Genomic DNA, 17,248 nt, shown 5'->3' on the forward strand with positions numbered 1-17,248 from the left:
GAAATGACAGCAGTCTGAAGATAGTTGCAGTTTTTTTATCTCACCCTGAAAATGGATTTGTATATGTTTTCCGATACGCCAATCGGAGGTTGTGATATATATTTTTTAATAATTTTTACAAACTAAAATAATTTTCATTCAAAATTTACAATTTCAAAATTGGTTTGACAATTAATTGACCCAGCATCTACTTGGATGCGACTACCTGTATTCTTCTACCATGGTTCAATTAGCAATGACATGCATTTTGACAATATGGATAAAATCAGCGGGTTTTATCGGATGATCATAAAGATAGGCTATTGGATATTTTTTTAGAAAACACACGACAAAGGAAATCATTTTCCCTTATAATATCGAAAAAATTGCAAAATTAGTAGATCTCTGCAGATTCTGAAACAGAGTAAAAATAAGGTAGAAATTCAAAATGTCTTACTAATTTTAGAAAAAGGGTTTTGAGTTATTAAATATTTGATCTAATTCTAGAAATTAAAGATAATAAAGATAGGTCGAATAAATCAACAAATAATTAATTAAAGATATTTTCCATTCTATTTTCAATTGAAATCCTTCATTGCCTGAAATAATTCAAACCCCATATTAGCTGTCATTTATTGTTCGATCCGTCAATCACGATTTCAAATCTATACATATGTAGATATACATATATACACACTGCGAAACTAAAAATACATTCACATGTTTTCACTAATCTTTTGGATTTCCCCCGCCCCTAAATAACCACACGACGCTACAAAGGATCCATAAACCTATTCTATTGCTTGTATTTCAGTTAATTAAACACCATTAAATGACAAATAATTCACAGCCGGAGCAAAATTTGGTGGTGCAGGTGGTTGGTAGTTAGTTTGGCTTATCGTTGGTTGTTTGACGGACTGACGCCGAGCCAAGCCGAAATAATGATTCGTCCTCAAAACACTCACCGCGGAAATCTTATCAAAATCCACACAGGTTTTTTTGCGATAGATTGGTTTATCTCAAAATAAAACACTGGTAATTCGGATAACCAATAAGTTCGGCAACATGTGAATAATTCATACAGTTTTCGACGGTCGTTCATTTCACGCGGACCGGTTTTGATAATCAGCGTAATTAGTTTTGTGGCATAAGTTATAGTGAAGTCCTGAAAGGGGGAAAAAATAAAAATTAATTTTATATAATGGAATAAATGCAAACGCTAGCTCCGAACAAGGATTAATTGTGTTGAAAAAAAATATATATTTTCGAAATAGAAAAATAAAGCGAACAAATATTGAAAATGAATGGTATTTAAAATTTTCTTTTTAATATTTTTTTAATTTAAATTATAGTTACACAAAAAACCAAAATTATTCGTCATGTGTCGATTATCAAAGTTCAAGTGTTTGATATTTGTGGAAATTTTTTTTTCAGAATTAAAAAAGGGCTTGAGAATCAATGATTGTTAATTGAAATTGAGAATAAAAGATTGTATCGATGTCTTTTTGTGATTTATTTAAAAAAAAAATGACTCGGATCAAGATTAAACTAAGAGACTGTGTAAAACAAATCGATACGAAAAAAAATAGTGTGTCGCACGTGCTGGAAAATATAGTATAATATGGAAAATAATATGCAAAATTTTGAATTATTTTTTAATTGAAATGTTAACGACATAATAATTTATATTAAGTTTGTCATTCCGTTTGTAACACCTCGAAATATACATTTTAGACCCCACAAAGTGATCCGTGCGTCTATCCGTCTGTGGAAATCACTTACGAACAAATTGAAGTAGTCTCTGCAGCATTTTGGTATCGAAAATGGGCCATGTAGGTCCACGTTTTGGTATAGCCCTCATATAATGGTACATCCCTATTTTTTGGTGATTCACCTGAAATGTTTCAAATTTGGAATTTGAAGTTCGCAATGGCAACAACAGCCTATGACAGAAAATTTGCTGTTCAGGTCCACGTCTTCGTATAGCCCTCATATAACGGTACCTCCCTTTATTCGGTTCTTTGATGACCGGAATTTACATTATTCACCGGAATTGTTTCAAATTTGGCACTTGAAGTTCGTAATGGATACTACAGCCTAGGACAGAAAAGATTTTAATAGAACTTTTAACGGATTTTATTTTTTGAAAATTTTCAAATTCGTTTCAAATGGTGGAAGGTATTCAAAGTTCGGCCCGGCCGAATTTACTGCTTTTTAACTTTTTAATAGTTTTTTAAGAAAATTACATTAGAAGTTATATATTTCAACTGAAAATTATGTGTTTAAGTTTATTTAATGCTAATTTAGCACGTTTCAATTCTGAGTCAAAATCTCACATAATATCTAATTTTTGGGGAAACTGTCAAAGGATGAAATATTCTAGATCAAATTTCATTGTGAGTCTCTGAACAAAAGACAATTGTATACGTAACTTGTACCACATAAAAATGTCATATACTTTTGGTTAAAAAAAAAGAAAAAAAAAAAAAAAAACTTTTTTATTTTCGAATAATTTTAAATTAAATTAAAATTTTCAAAATTTCCAGCAAAGTTCCTTATAATTTTATCATCCAATAAACAGTGTGGTTATTGGAAATTTCCAAGTGATTATAAAAAGAACCCGGTTTTTGGACAAAAACTCCAAAGAGTTTCGGGTTCATAGGCCAAACTTGTTTAAGGCTTTTTATACAGCCTTGACCATACACAAAGGGTCTCCAATATTTTAAGATACCCTTCGCAAGATTTAATATAGAGCTTTAAAAAAGTTTGCAGACCTCCGGATTACTTCAAGTTTCATTGATCTAAAAAATGGGTCATATCGATCCAGTTTTTGGTATAGCCCCCGGGTAAACACCGATTTAAAGTATTGTTTAGGTTTTTATACCCTCCACCATAGTATTACTCTGGCTTCCGAAAGAATTAAAGTAGCTTGATAAAATTTTACTCAGATATGTGTTTGGTATGCCGGACTTTTGGTATTGAAAATGAGGTTCACGTTTAGGTATAGCCTCCACATAACTGCACCTCCCTTTATTCTGGATTTTTATGATTTTAGCGACATTATTCACCGGAATCGTTTCCAATTTTGTATTTGAATTTCCTAATAGGTACCACAGCCTGTGACAGGAAATTTTATATGCAGGTCAAGGTCTTCGTATAGCCCCCATATATCGGTAACTCCCTATATTCGGTATTTTGTTAATTTTAGATGTATTATTCATCTTTCAAATTTCGAATTTCTTTGACACAAAATTATAGAGGCAGGTCCAGGTCTTCGTATGGCTTGGAAATGGGTACAACAACCTACAACCTAATAAGTTTGGCTGGGCCAAAGTTTGAATATCCTCCACCATTTGGAACAAATTTGGAAATTTAAAAAAAAAATAATAATAATAAATAGAATCCTTTAAAAATTCTGTTAAAATCATCAACATAACCATTATAGGGATGTACCGATATTTGGGAGCCATACGAAGACCTGGACCTACATAGACAATTTTCTGCTATAGGCTGTAGTACCCATTGGAAACTCCAAATACGAAATTTGAAACAATTACGGCAGGCAATGTCGCTAAAATCAACAAAATACGGATTGTCGGAAGGTACCGTTATATAGGTGCTATACGAAGGCGTGGACCTGCATATGACATTTTTTGACAGAGGCTGTAGTACCCATTAGAAAATTCGACTAGAAAATTTGAAATAATTCGGGTGAATTATGTCGCTAAAATCATAAAAATACCGAATATGGGGAGGTACCGTTATATGGGGGCTATACGAAAACTTCGACCGATATGGCCCAGACAGACACACCGGCAGGCGGACATCCCTAAATCGTCTTAAATCGTTTTAGAATATACAGGGTGAGATGAAAAAACTCCACTGCCACTCGTCCGACAGCTGTTAAAATTATTCCAGTGACAGAAGCGTACAAAAGCATTTTATTGAGAATTTTCCAGAAAAAAAGTTATTCGTGATGGAGTTCAAGCGTTTGGCTGGAAAACCACAAGTGGCTAACGACCGATGTTCGCTCTCAGCTCATAATAATCGACCGTGGCATCTGAATAAATGCCGAATATTATCGCAAAAATATTCTGAAGGGTGTAGACCCAAACATTTCAGACGCAGACCTTGGACATTTCAATTGGGGGTCAGCACGCGCCAGCCAAGAATGTTTACAGGATGAGGTTCCTCGTGGATACCAATCCGTTGGACTATTGTGTCTGGAGTATTTTGGAAAACAAGGTTGGCAAGAGCTTCGTCGGGAATGGGCCAAAATACCGCAGAGCAACATTCGGGCAGTGTGTGACGGTTTCATTAGCCGTTGGAAGGTCATAATTCGTGCCAAAGGTGACCAATTCAAACAAATCTAAACTTGTTCTTAAACTTGATGCTATTCCCGACAAATTTTTGCTTTCATTCAATAACATTTAAAAAAAAAATCATGTTAAAATTATGGCTTTTGACTTTGTTGCCGTTTTTCTTATCTCACCCTGTAAGTACTTTGTAGGGTCTATCATGAATATTTCAAGGAGTTACAAACGGAATGACAAAGCTAATATACCCTCCATAGAATGGTGATGATATAAAAATCAAATAAAAAATGCCCTATTCTCTTCCTCCTTATTTCAATAGATTTTGAAATAATGTTTTTAATTTAATTTAAATGTTTTATTTATTTCAGTACCCAAGAATAACACAGCTGTGATATTGTCCATAAGTTGTCTCCTGCTCTTTTTACAAACTCTACCACAAAGCGATGGCAAATGCATATGGTATGGCCACAGTCATATGGTTGGGGCACATTGGAAAAATAAGGCCTATGATGGTGAAGCTCTGCCTCTGAATGATAGCCAGGCCGAGGCAATATTCAAAACACGTTGTCCCATCCTATACAATGAGTATAAAGGCAATGATCCGGATGGTGAGAATTGTTTTCTTTGAATTGTTTTTTTTTCCCCTAATTTCCTCCTCCTCATTCTCTCTCTCTCTTTTGAAATAATGAAACGTTTCTCTCAGCTCCCTTGAATTTGTGCTGTGACAGCGGCCAAATCTTAACCATGGATCAGGGTATGTCTCAGGCGGATGGTATATATTCCCGCTGTCCAACGTGTACATTGAACATGGGTCTCAGCATCTGTGCCATGACATGTGCCCAAAATCATAGCCTCTTCCTGACCGCTTATACCGCAAAGCACGATACCTGGGATTATGTGGAAAAAATCGATTTCCGTATTGATGATGGATTTGTGGAGGGCGTTTATAACAGCTGTAAGGCCATACAGCATTCACAAACAGGTCGTCCTGCCATGGACTTGGGTTGTGGTGCATACAATGCTCGCACCTGTGACCATCAGAAATGGTACCGATTCATGGGTGACACCGAACTCAGCGACTATGTGCCGTTTCCCATCAACTACATATTCTTGGAGGATGATACGGAGGATGACCGATTTAAAATGTCTCCGCTATCCTGTTCCGAGGCCTATGAAAATTCATATGCCTGTGCCTGCATTGACTGTGCCGAATCGTGTGCCATTACCGATATTCCCGTGGGCCATGAGGAGGTTTTTGTTTTCATGGGTTTGTTCATCGCTGCCGGTTTAGTTGTCGTCATTGTGGCGGTGTGGGTATTTGAAAGGTTGCGCTCGAACAGTAATAGTCCCCAGTGCTTCTGTTTTTCGGGCTTTGGTTGTTTCAATGATGTCCTGTACAAAGTGTTTCGTGCGGGCGGTACATTCTGTGCCAAACATCCCGTTTTGGTTCTGGCCGTACTGTCATGGATAATTGCCGGTCTCTGCTATGGAATTATTTATATGCAAGTGACCACGGATCCCATTGAGTTGTGGGCTGGCGAAGAGAGTCAAACCCGTATAGAAAAGGAATATTTCGACGCCCACTTTGGCCCCTTCTACAGGACCAATCAAGTGTTCATTAAGCCCACCAATGCCTCAGGGGTAAGTTGGACTTGAGGCAAGCATTTTAGATGTAGGTCATACTTATGATCCCCCCCTCTCTCTCTCTCTCTCTCTTTCTATCTTCCTCTCTTAGTTCACCCATGTCACTTCTGCCGGTACAGTGGAATTTGGTCCGGCCTATCAAAAGGATTTCCTCTTGGAAGTATTCAAACTGCAGGAAGCCATCGAGGCAATTGGTATGGAAGATGGTATTGGTCTGGATAAAGTATGCTATGCTCCCGTCATGTATCCCGGCGAAAAGACCACTGTCGATAAATGTATTGTCCAATCGATCTATGGATTCTTTCAAAATGATTTGGAATTTTTCGAAACGGAATATGAGGATGAAAATGGTTATGTCATCAATTATTTGAATCATCTGGAGGATTGCTTAAAGTGAGTACACCTGATTCGGCCAAAGTGAATAGAAGTTGTCCAATGGAAAACCATTAGAAAATATGTTTTCCTTTAGGGAAAGCCCTAATCAGCCTGGTTGAATAGAAGTTTTCCCATGGGGGAAGAGCCCTATTCAGCCTGGCTGAATAGAAGTTTTCCTATATGGGGAAAAGCCCTATTCAGCCTGGCTGAATAGAAGTTTTCCTATATGGAGAAAAGCCCTATTCAGCCTGGCTGAATAGAAGTTTCCCTTTGGGGGAAACCCGCTGAATAGAAGTTTTCCTATGGTGAAAACCCTATTCAGTCTGGCTGAAGGTTTTCCCATGGCGGAACCTAAGAAAAAATCTAACCCTGCCTATTTTCATTTTTCCCTACCAGCGTTCCCATGTTGGAGGCCTGTTTCGGTCCCTATGGTGGCCCCATTGAACCCGGCATTTCTGTGGGCGGCATGCCCAAAGTAAGTGGCGACGAAGAACCCAATTATCTGCTGGCCACCGGTGTCGTTTTGACCTTCCTTGGCAAAAATCAAAACAATGAAGCCCTGCTGGAACCCAACCTGGAATGGGAAAAACGTTTTGTGGACTTTATGAAGAACTATACCAATGATCAGCTGGATATTGCCTACTCGGCCGAACGTTCTATTCAGGATGCCATCGTTGAGCTGTCCGAGGGAGAGGTCTCCACTGTGGCAATCAGTTATCTGGTGATGTTCATCTATGTGGCCATTGCACTGGGTAAAATCCGTAGCTGTTTACATTTCCTGCGAGAATCGAAGATAGTCCTGGCCATTGGCGGCATTATCATTGTGCTGGCTTCGGTGCTCTGCAGTTTGGGATTCTGGGGTTATTTGAATGTGGTCACAACAATGTTGGCCATTGAGGTTATACCGTTCTTGGTCTTGGCTGTGGGTGTGGACAATATCTTCATTATGGTCCATACCTATCATCGTTTGAATCGCAAAAAGTTTGACAGCATTGCCGAGGCCATTGGTGAGGCGATGGGCCAGGTGGGACCTTCGATACTGCAAACGGCTGGTTCGGAATTTGCTTGTTTTGCCATTGGTGCCATATCGGATATGCCGGCTGTCAAGACCTTTGCCATGTATGCTGCTGCTGCAATTTTCTTTAATTTCCTCTTCCAAATTACGGCCTTTGTGGCCATGATGGCGTTGGACGAGAGACGCTATGAGTCGGGTCGCCTGGATTTGTTCTGCTGCTGTAAAACCTCTAAGCAGCTAAAGGAGAGCGAAAGTGATGCCAGTGTTGGAGTTTTGGAAAAGCTGTTTAAAAATTTCTATGCTCCCTTCATTCTGTCGAAGTAAGTAGTGGATTTTTTTTTTTTGGATATGAAATAATTTCGAAATTCATTTCCCTATTCCAGACCCGTAAAAGTCATTGTCTGCATTGTTTTCCTTGTGGTCACCACCCTGTCGCTGCTGGTAACACCCAATTTGGAATTGGGTTTGGACCAGGAAATGTCCATGCCCAAGGATTCGCATGTTGTTAAATATTTCCGTTACATGGATGATCTGTTGGCAATGGGTGCACCGGTCTATTGGGTTCTGAAACCCGGTTTGGATTACACAGAGCGTGATCATCAAAATCTCATATGTGGTGGTGTGGAATGTAACAATAATTCGCTGTCGGTACAGCTGTACACACAATCCCTCTATCCCGATATGTAAGTATTGAAAGGTTTAAGGAATGTCTTAAATAATCCGTTTCATTGGGAAAGATTTTTTAAAGGATATTTTTAAAAAATATTCTTAGCTGGAGCTCGGAATGGGTTGTGAAAAATTTACTTAAAATGCTATAGAAATAGATTTACGATATCCCCTGGACTAGATATTCAGAGCTTCCTTAGGAATTTATTCTTGAAAGCTGTATGTACCTCGAACTTGCAGGACTTACTAGTGGCCCTTGAAATTTTCTGAAAAGTTTATGGTGACCTTTGAGATATTCAAAAAATGCACGTTCTTAGAGTGAAAGGTAGTGAAATAACTAAGTGATTGACTGAGAATGGACGCTCAGATGCCCAGAATCTTCAAAATTTGCACGAAGGTCAGGCTTGGTACGTAGGCGTGTAATAAGGCTATATTTTTGGAAATTCGTACTAAAAGGGTACGAAGAGTACTACAAATTTAATACTTTGTAATAGACATACGGAATAATCTAGAATTCTGAAATTTGGTATGAGAGTTACTAAAGGAGTGCCGGATGAATGTACCAAAGGGTTTTTGGAAATACGAACTTTAAAGTACGAAAAGTTATTAAATGGTACTAAACATGGAAAATAGCACCATTTGGTATTATGTGAACGGATAGAGCTATGAACTTGCAATTAGGTATGAGAATCAGGGTTGGAAAGTTAGTTCCATAAATTAAGGTGGTTTTGGAAATGTGTACTAAGTATGCGAAATGTACTAAATGGTACTAAATTGGGAACAATTTGGTTTATGGATGAATGGACGATGCAGGAATTTGGAAAAATGGTATTAGATTCTCTGTTGGTGGTAGCTTTGTGATTAAGAGGTGCTTTTGAAAATGGGTACTACAAGTGTACGAAAATTACTAAATAGTACTATATTTGGTACAATTTGGTATTGGTTCAACAGATAGTAATTGAAATCTCAAATTTGGTATTAGGGTCGCTGTTCATGTGTAGCCTGGACATTTGCAGATGGTTTCGGAAATGTGTACGATAGTTGTACGAAAAGTACTAAATGGTACTAAATTTGGCATTGTTTAAAGGGATAGAGATAAAATTCGGAAATTAGTTATTTACCATACTGTTGGTATCTATATTTGAGATTTGACGGTGGTTTGGAAATGCCTGATATATTTGTACGAAAGTTAGGATAGGGCTGTAATGCTCAAATTTGGTCTTAGGGTCGGTGTTCATATGTAATCTGGACATTTGGAGATGGTTTCGGAAATATGTACGAAAAGTACTAAATGGTACTAAATTGGGTATTGGGTGAAGGGATAGAGCAGAAATCTCGAAATTTGATATTGTGGACTCTGTTGGTATCTGGGATGAAGATGGTTTTGCAAATTGGTACTATAACTCTACGAAAAGTACTACATAGTACTAAATTTGGTGTTGGGTGAAGGGATAGGGCTGAAATCCTCAAATTTGATATAGATGTCTTTGATGGTGTTTTTGATTAAGAAAAGGAACTTGTATTGGATATGCGTACTATAATTGTACTAAATTTGATAATGGGGAAAATTAAAGATCTGAAATTTAAGTAGAAATTTGTAAGTGTCTGTGGCTAAGTTATGATGGTGGTTTTGCGGAAATACGTACCATAATTGTTTGAAAAGTACTAAACGGTACCAAGTTGGGTATTGAGTGTGGGATAGACCTGGAATCCTCAAATTTGATATTGAAAGCGCTTTTGGAATCTGGACTTAAGATATGGAGGTGGTTTTGGAAATGTGGACTATAATTGTACGAAAAGTACTGAATAGTACTAAACTTGGTATTGGGTGGAGGAATAGAGCTGAAATTCGATATAGATGTCACTGCGGGTGTCTATAGTTGAGAGAAGGAGATGTTTTTGGAAATGCGTACCATATTTGTTCGAAAAGTACTAAATGGTACTAAATTTGGAACCCTTTGGTTAAGGGTAAATGTATGAAGCTGGAATTTTGAATTTTTATATTGGGTTCCCTGTTGGTGATAGGTTTTTGATAAAGATGTGGTTTTGGAAATTTGTACTTCATGTGTACGAAAAGTACTAAGTAGTACTATATTTGGTACAATTTGATATTGGGTGAACAAATAGTGCTTGAAATCTTAAAATTTTTACTAGCCTGGACATATGGAGGCGCTTTCGGAAATGTGTACGATGGTTGTACGAAAAGTACTAAATGGTACTAAATTTTGTATTAGGTTAAGGGATAGACATTAAAATTCGGAAATTTGATGTTTAGATTACAGATGGTATCTATATTTGAGATTTAACGATAGTTTGGAAATACGTTCTACATTTGTACGAAAAGTACTAAATGGTAATAAAATTGATATAGGGCTGGAATCCTCAAATTTGATGTTGAGGGGTCTGTTGGTATTTAGAATTGAAATATAGAGATAGTTTTTGAAATGTAAGAAAGGTACTAAATGGTACTAAATTTGGTATTGGGTGAGGGGATAGAACTGAAATTCTCAAATATGATATTGCGGTCTCAGACTTGAAATATTGTGAACAAGTCCATCGTTATGGAGCCTCCGTTATATAGCCTTTGAAATATTGTTAAATAATCCTATTCTATGGAGCTCAGAATCGCCTTTAAAATATAGTGAAATAATCCATGTTTGTTGAGTCCAGCATAGGATTTGAAATATTGTTAAAAATCCACGCTGATAGAACTCAAAATATCCTATTATATTTTATTTTAAATAGTCCTCGTTTTAGCGGCTGAGAATAAAATCTGAAATATTTTTTTTTTAAATCCATGTTTTTGGAGCTCAGCTCTATAGACTCTGATATATTGACATAAACAATTAAAAAATATATTTTTTTTTATTGGAATATATTTTTATCATATTTTTATTTTTACAGAACTTACCTCGCCCGCCCAGCCACATCATGGATTGATGACTACATCGACTGGTTGGGTATTGCCGATTGCTGTAAAGTTAATACGACCGATAATACGTTTTGCCCCAGTAGTAAGTACAACAAAAATGTGTGTGTGTGTTTTTTACATCCTCAGCTAGAGAGAGTATACAGGTTGAGATAAAAAAACTGCAACAAAGTCAAACGCCATCATTTCTACATTTTTTTTTTTTTAATTTTATTGAATGAAAGCAACAAATGTGAAATAGCATCAAATTTTAGAATAAGTTTAGATTTGTTGAAGTGGTCACTTTTGGCACGAATTATGGCCTTCAAACGGCTAATGAACCCGTCACACGCTGCCCGAATGTTGTTCTGCGGTATTTTCACCCATTCCCGGCCAAGCGCTTGCTTGAGTTGATCGACACTTTGGTATTTTTAGTGCCAACCTTGCTTTCCAAAATACTCCAGACACAATAGCCCAACGGATTGGTATCCAGATATTTTGTTTGCCATTGTCGCTGGAAATGAAGCGCAGAACCTCATTTTGCAACCATTCTTGGGTAGCGAGTGCTGAGTGCGATGGTGCTGAGTCCTGTTGGAATGTTCAAGGTCTGAGGCCAAAATGTTTGCGTTCCCAAGGCTTTAATACACCCTCCAGAATATTTTCGCGGTAATATTCGGCATTTATTCTGATGCCACGGTCGATTAATACGAGCGGAGAGCGACCATCGGCTGTTATGGCGGTCCACACCATCACCATGGCCGGGGCTTGAGTTCTGGTGGCCAATCGAAGGTCCACATTTTCAGCTGACCTCTTTGGCAGTAAACACGATCATTTTGTTTGTTTACAAACTATTGGACAACGAACGTTTTCTCATCGGAGAAAACCAAATTCGGCAGTTCACCAAGCAAAGCAACTCTTTAGCTCTTTTGGGTCTATTTTCTTTCTGTTGCGGTGTAAGTTATTGCACTTTTTCGAATTTCAATGGCTTTACTCCGAGCTCATTTTTCAATATTTGCCGAATGGAATATTGCGATATGTTCAACTCACGAGCCATTTTTCGGCCACTGCGACGCGGGTTTCGATCAAGTCGCTTCTTTACTTTTCGAACCATTTCTGCTGATGTTGCTGTTTTTTTCCGTCCACTTTCTTGACGTCGGGCTACGTTACCGGTACCACGGTAACGAGCAATGATAAATGTCTGCAGCACTTTTGATATTGAAAATGGGCGTTTGGTATAGCCCCTATATAAGGGTACCCCTATTTTCGGTATTTTGATGATTTTAGCGACATTATTTACCGGAATTGTTTGATATTTGAAGTTCGTAATGGATATTACAGTCTATGCAGAACATTTTCCGTTCAGCTCAACGCCTTCGTATAGCCTTCATATAACGGCACCTCCCGATTTTCTTTTTTTTAATAATTTTAGCAACATTATTCAAATTTGGTGTTTGAAGTTCGTGACGGATACTACAGTCTATGACAGAAAATTGTCCGTGCAGGTCCACGTTTTGGTATAGCCCCCGATATTCGGTATTTTGATGATTTTAGCTAAGTTTCGCATTTGAATATTGTAATGGCTTATGACAAAAGTTGCCTATACCGGTCCGCTTCATCGTATAGACACTAACATAACGTCTACATTCGGCATTTTTAAGATTTTTGCAAATTTTTTTGCGGATTTTATTTTTTTGAACATTATCAAATTCTTTCAAATTTCGGCCCGGCCGAAATTATCGTTTTTTTACTTGTTGCTTTTATAATTCCTCCGCTCTAACATTTCCATGCTCTCTCTTTATTTTTCAACAGATTCCAAGGAATACGAATGTGAACCCTGTCCCCGCTCATTTATGGCAGATGGCCTAAGACCCACCAATGAAACCTTTAGGAAATATATACCCTATTTCTTATCTGACTTACCGGATGCTGAGTGTGCCAAAGCTGGCAGAGCTTCCTATGCCGATGTAAGTACAAAATATAAATAAAACAAAATATTTCTTAAATCACCCTCTTCACATCCCTCCCCTCACAGGCCGTTGTTTACACCCTGGACAATGAGGGAGATAGTACCATATTGGATACCTATTTTATGCAGTACTCCACAACCTCAACGACCTCCATACAATTCTATTCGGCTTTGCGTGAGGCCCGACGTGTGGCCGATGAAATCAATGCGATGTTAAAGGAGAACAATGTTGATGCCTCCATCTTTCCCTATTGTGTCTTCTTCATATTCTATGAACAATATTTAACAATATGGGATGATGCCATCTTCTCTTTGGGTATCTCTTTGCTGGCTGTGTTCATGGTGACCTTCCTCATAACTGGATTTGATATCATTTCGGCTGGCATGGTACTCTTTATGGTCTTCCTGATTTTGGTAAATATGTGTGGCATGATGTGGGCCTGGAACATCACCCTGAATGCCATCTCCTTGGTTAATTTGGTGGTGTGTTTGGGTATTGGTGTGGAATTTGTATCGCACATTATACGCTCGTATAAGAATGCCATTGGTACCAGACAGGAACGTGCCCGTCAATCGCTGGCAGTGACGGGTAGCAGTGTCCTCTCCGGCATTACGCTCACCAAATTTGCCGGTATCATTGTCTTGGGTTTCTCAAATTCTCAGGTCTTTGAGGTCTTCTATTTCCGCATGTATTTGGGTATAGTGCTAATTGGAGCTGCCCATGGTTTGATATTATTACCCGTACTCCTGAGTTTCTTTGGTCCCCGCAACAAAGAAGAACCGGAACCAACTGAATATACAGTAGCACTGGCATAACTTACTTCTATCACATTCAGATCACATTTAATTATTTTTAAGGAAAATTTCATTCATTAACAAGTCTGCAATTAGTTGTTTAAGTTAAAAATTAAAAAAAATATTATTTTTATACAAAATAAAAAAAACAATTCGTTAAAAAAATAACTTTAAAAAAAGGTAACAATTTTTTATTGCAAATGAAAACGCAAGCCATTAAATCCCGCTCTCTCGGTAATTTTATCGCTCTGCAGTATCTCTCCGTAAACGGTAAGGCAACATCGCTGGTTGGGAGCATTGATGAAATTCAATTCTCGAAGCAACCGGGTGGCCTTGAGTGTTTGAGGCATCCATCCATAAACATGATTTTCCGTTTGATGTCTTTCGGGACAGGGTCTTTCTATAAAGTTGCGATAGGCCTTCTCATTTCTGGGTTCCCGCTGTTGATGATGAGCATAGAATTTGGCCGTTATGTGATGTGCTAAAAAGAGAGATATATAAAGAGAAAATCAGGAGGTATTTTATCCATGCAATAAATGAAGAAAGGTTTTTGTCATCAGAAGTTCTATTAGAAGGACCTTTGTCTCTGGATGCTCTGTTGACATGTAACATTCAAAAATCTCGGATTGATAGAATTTTTAGTGTGCATAGAAGTCCTTTAGAGGGATGTAGGGAAGCTCTTTATCATATCATCTATTATATTATTTCAAACGATACTGAACTCATACTTCGATAGTTTTTGAGGATATTTGAGGAATCAAAGACTATTTTGAGTCCAAAAAAGTAAAAAAAAACTGTAAGTTCGGCCGGGCCGAACTTTTAATACCCTCCACCATTTGGCACAAATTTGGCAATTTCCAAAAAAAAAAAATTAAATCCGTTAAAAATTCTGTAAAAAAATTCTGCCTATACGACGACGTGGACCTGCATAGGCAACTTTTGTCATAAGTTATTACAATATTTAAATGCGAAACTTGAAGAAAAATCTGTTTATAATGTAACTAAAATTATCAAAATACAGAATATAGGGGGTACCGTTATAGGGGGGCTATACGAAGACGTGGACCTTCAAAGACAATTTTTCTGGCATGGGATGAAGTATCCATTACGAACTTCACATGCGAAATTCGAAACAATTCCGGTAAATAATGTCGCTAAAATCATCAAAATACCGAATATCGGGGGGTACGGTATATGGGGGCTATACGAAGACGTGGGCCTGCACAGATAATTTTCTGTCTTAGGTTGTAGTATCCATTACGAACTTCAAATGCCAATTTTCTGTCATAGGCCGTAGTACCCAGTACGAACTTCTAATACCAAATTTGAAACTATTCCGATGAATAATGTCGCTATGGGGAGGTACGTGAACCTGCACAGACAATTTTGTGTCATAGTAGTATCCATTACGAACTTCAAATACCAAATTTGAAACAATTCCGGTAAAAAATGACGCTTAAATCACAAAAATACGTAAAATAGGGAGGTACCATTATAGGGGGCCTATACCAAAACGTGGACCTATATGGCTCATTCTCAATACCAAAAGTCCTGCAGGCATAATATACATTTCAGTAAAATTTTATCAACCTACTTCATTTCCTTCGGAAGCTGGGGTGATTTCCACAGACGGACGGACGGACATATCTAAATCGTCAAAGAATTTTATGCTGATCAAGAATATATACACTTTGTAGGGTCTAAAATGTAAATTTCGCGGTGTTACAAAAGGAATGACAAACTTAATATAGCCTCCATACCATGGTGAAGAATATAATAAATAGGGTATAATAAAATAGGTCCAGCTTTTGGTACAGCCCTTATAATCCCCTGATTTTATTTATTGTGGGGTCATGCCATATTTTCCAATCAATTTGGCTTCAAATTGGTGCGTGGAACTCTCTTTTAACTCCCGGTAATTATTTATTTGATAGAGTTCTTTCGATCACATCCAGAATCATTGGTATAGTTGCCCCTTTTTGGATAGTTGCCCCGCAATTATTAAAAAAATTGAAATTTGTTGCAAAGTGTTATTCCACACAGTCCATAAACGTTTACTCACTATTCCGGGATGGTACAAAATCGTCCACCACATAGATGTGTTTATTCGCTTTATTTATCAATTCCTTTTCGAAGAGATATGGCATAGGTCGGGGTTCATTTATGCCACTTATGCCAGCAATTACTTCCGGATTATCGTTATTGCTTCTGTTTGCACTAGACTTTCCCGTTTTAGGACTTGAATTTGAATTGGAAGACATGACTGCCGTTTTCTAATGCCTAACCGCTAACATGCAGCCTTAATCAACAACTGAAAATAGGAAAACCACAAAACTACTCTGGTGGTCTAGTAAAACAAATACGTCAACAAATTGTTTTATTTTTATACATTTGTTTTTTATGTTTATCATTGATTTAATTTCATGTTCATGCCAGTGACGATAATTATTGTCATAACTCCTACCTACCTATCTACCTCCTACCAAGTTACAGGTGGAACCTACAAAAACTTATTAAAAATCCTCGTTGTATTCTTAGTTCAGAAAAAGAGTTGTTTTTTCTGGTGGGGGATGTGGGATGGCTTCTTTTATGTCAAGAAAAATTCATGTAAAACACGCATTTTAAGTCCGTGACAACAGAACAACAGTCTTCCTTGTACACAAACACACACACACACAGTGAGAGAAGAGAGATTCGCAAAGGACCTACTTTCCATAAATGACAACAATAACAAATTTGCAAAATATTTGTTGTCCCATTTTTTTTCTTCATCTATTTGTTGATTCTTTTTGGAGTTTATTTATTTTGTGGCAGGAACGGAAGCCATCATCGAATGGCAAGGTAATGAACCACAAAACTATTTTCCTACTCCAAAATAAAAGTTTTTAAATTGCGCTTTTCTGTTATCGCAAAGTTTTTCAAACTTCGTTTATTTGCATAGAGGCGGAATTGGCTGTAAAAGGATGTAACGACAAACCGGTAAGGAAAAGTCAAAAGTCGGCCGGGCCGATTATATGATAACCTACACCAGTATGCAGATTTAGTAGAGCTCCCGTAACAAAATAATTTATTTCTTTTTATTTATTTTAGAGCAGTTGAAGTTTGGTATCAGAGGGAACTAATATACAAGGTGAGATAAAAAAAACGAAACCAATTTCAGACTGCGATCACCTCAAGCAAGCGCTTCGCCGGGAATAAGCCAAAATACAGCAGAGCAACATTCGGGCAGCGTGTGACGGTTTCATTGGCCGTTCGAAGGCCATAATTCGTGCCAAGGGTGACCAATTCGAAAAAAATCTAAACTTATTTTAAAATTTGATGCTATTGCCGACATGGTTTACTTTCATTCAATTAAATTTAAAAAAATGTAAAAATTATGGCGTTTGTTGCAATTTTTTATCTAACCCTGTATATGGGAGCTTAAGCTATATCTGAACCGATTTTCTCCAAATTTGATATACTTGCTTCTAGGCCGAACTCGGTTGGGTGTTCCAAAATTCAGGTCATTTGGACTGATATTGGCCACTTGGCCAAATCTGAACCGATCTTGATACAATTTGGCAGAGGTATTTCCGAGCTCTATA

At 37.5% G+C, this 17,248-nt stretch overlaps 2 protein-coding genes across 2 annotated transcripts; one reads left to right on the top strand and one right to left on the bottom strand.

Moving 5' to 3' along the window:
* Positions 1 to 1,061: 1,061 nt before the first annotated feature.
* Positions 1,062 to 13,700, top strand: LOC101888580 (NPC intracellular cholesterol transporter 1 homolog 1b). The gene is made up of 9 exons (XM_011292373.3): positions 1,062 to 1,286; positions 4,664 to 4,903; positions 4,999 to 5,936; positions 6,031 to 6,332; positions 6,711 to 7,649; positions 7,713 to 8,012; positions 10,900 to 11,009; positions 12,713 to 12,867; positions 12,936 to 13,700. The coding sequence occupies exons 1-9, from the start codon at positions 1,280 to 1,282 to the stop codon at positions 13,683 to 13,685; spliced, it is 3,741 nt and encodes a 1,246-aa protein (XP_011290675.2). The 5' UTR covers positions 1,062 to 1,279; the 3' UTR covers positions 13,686 to 13,700.
* Positions 13,701 to 13,847: 147 nt separating this feature from the next.
* On the bottom strand, positions 13,848 to 15,961 carry LOC131807065 (uncharacterized). The gene is made up of 2 exons (XM_059132089.1): positions 15,727 to 15,961; positions 13,848 to 14,145 (listed from the first exon to the last, which is right to left on the bottom strand). The coding sequence occupies exons 1-2, from the start codon at positions 15,923 to 15,925 to the stop codon at positions 13,856 to 13,858; spliced, it is 489 nt and encodes a 162-aa protein (XP_058988072.1). The 5' UTR covers positions 15,926 to 15,961; the 3' UTR covers positions 13,848 to 13,855.
* Positions 15,962 to 17,248: the final 1,287 nt, after the last annotated feature.

The sequence above is a fragment of the Musca domestica genome, unplaced genomic scaffold, assembly GCF_030504385.1.
Source record: "Musca domestica strain aabys unplaced genomic scaffold, Musca_domestica.polishedcontigs.V.1.1 95, whole genome shotgun sequence".
NCBI classification, from domain to species: domain Eukaryota; kingdom Metazoa; phylum Arthropoda; class Insecta; order Diptera; family Muscidae; genus Musca; species Musca domestica.

Bases quoted from the DNA above. Each gene is read 5' to 3' on its own strand.
- LOC131807065 (XM_059132089.1), bottom strand. From the start codon at position 15,925: ATGTCTTCCAATTCAAATTCAAGTCCTAAAACGGGAAAGTCTAGTGCA. The intron at 14,146-15,726 runs GTGAGTAAACGT...CTCTCTTTTTAG, and splicing joins TTTTGTACCATCCCGGAATA to CACATCACATAACGGCCAAA.
- LOC101888580 (XM_011292373.3), top strand. The intron at 5,937-6,030 runs GTAAGTTGGACT...TTCCTCTCTTAG, and splicing joins AGCCCACCAATGCCTCAGGG to TTCACCCATGTCACTTCTGC. The intron at 12,868-12,935 runs GTAAGTACAAAA...CTCCCCTCACAG, and splicing joins GCAGAGCTTCCTATGCCGAT to GCCGTTGTTTACACCCTGGA.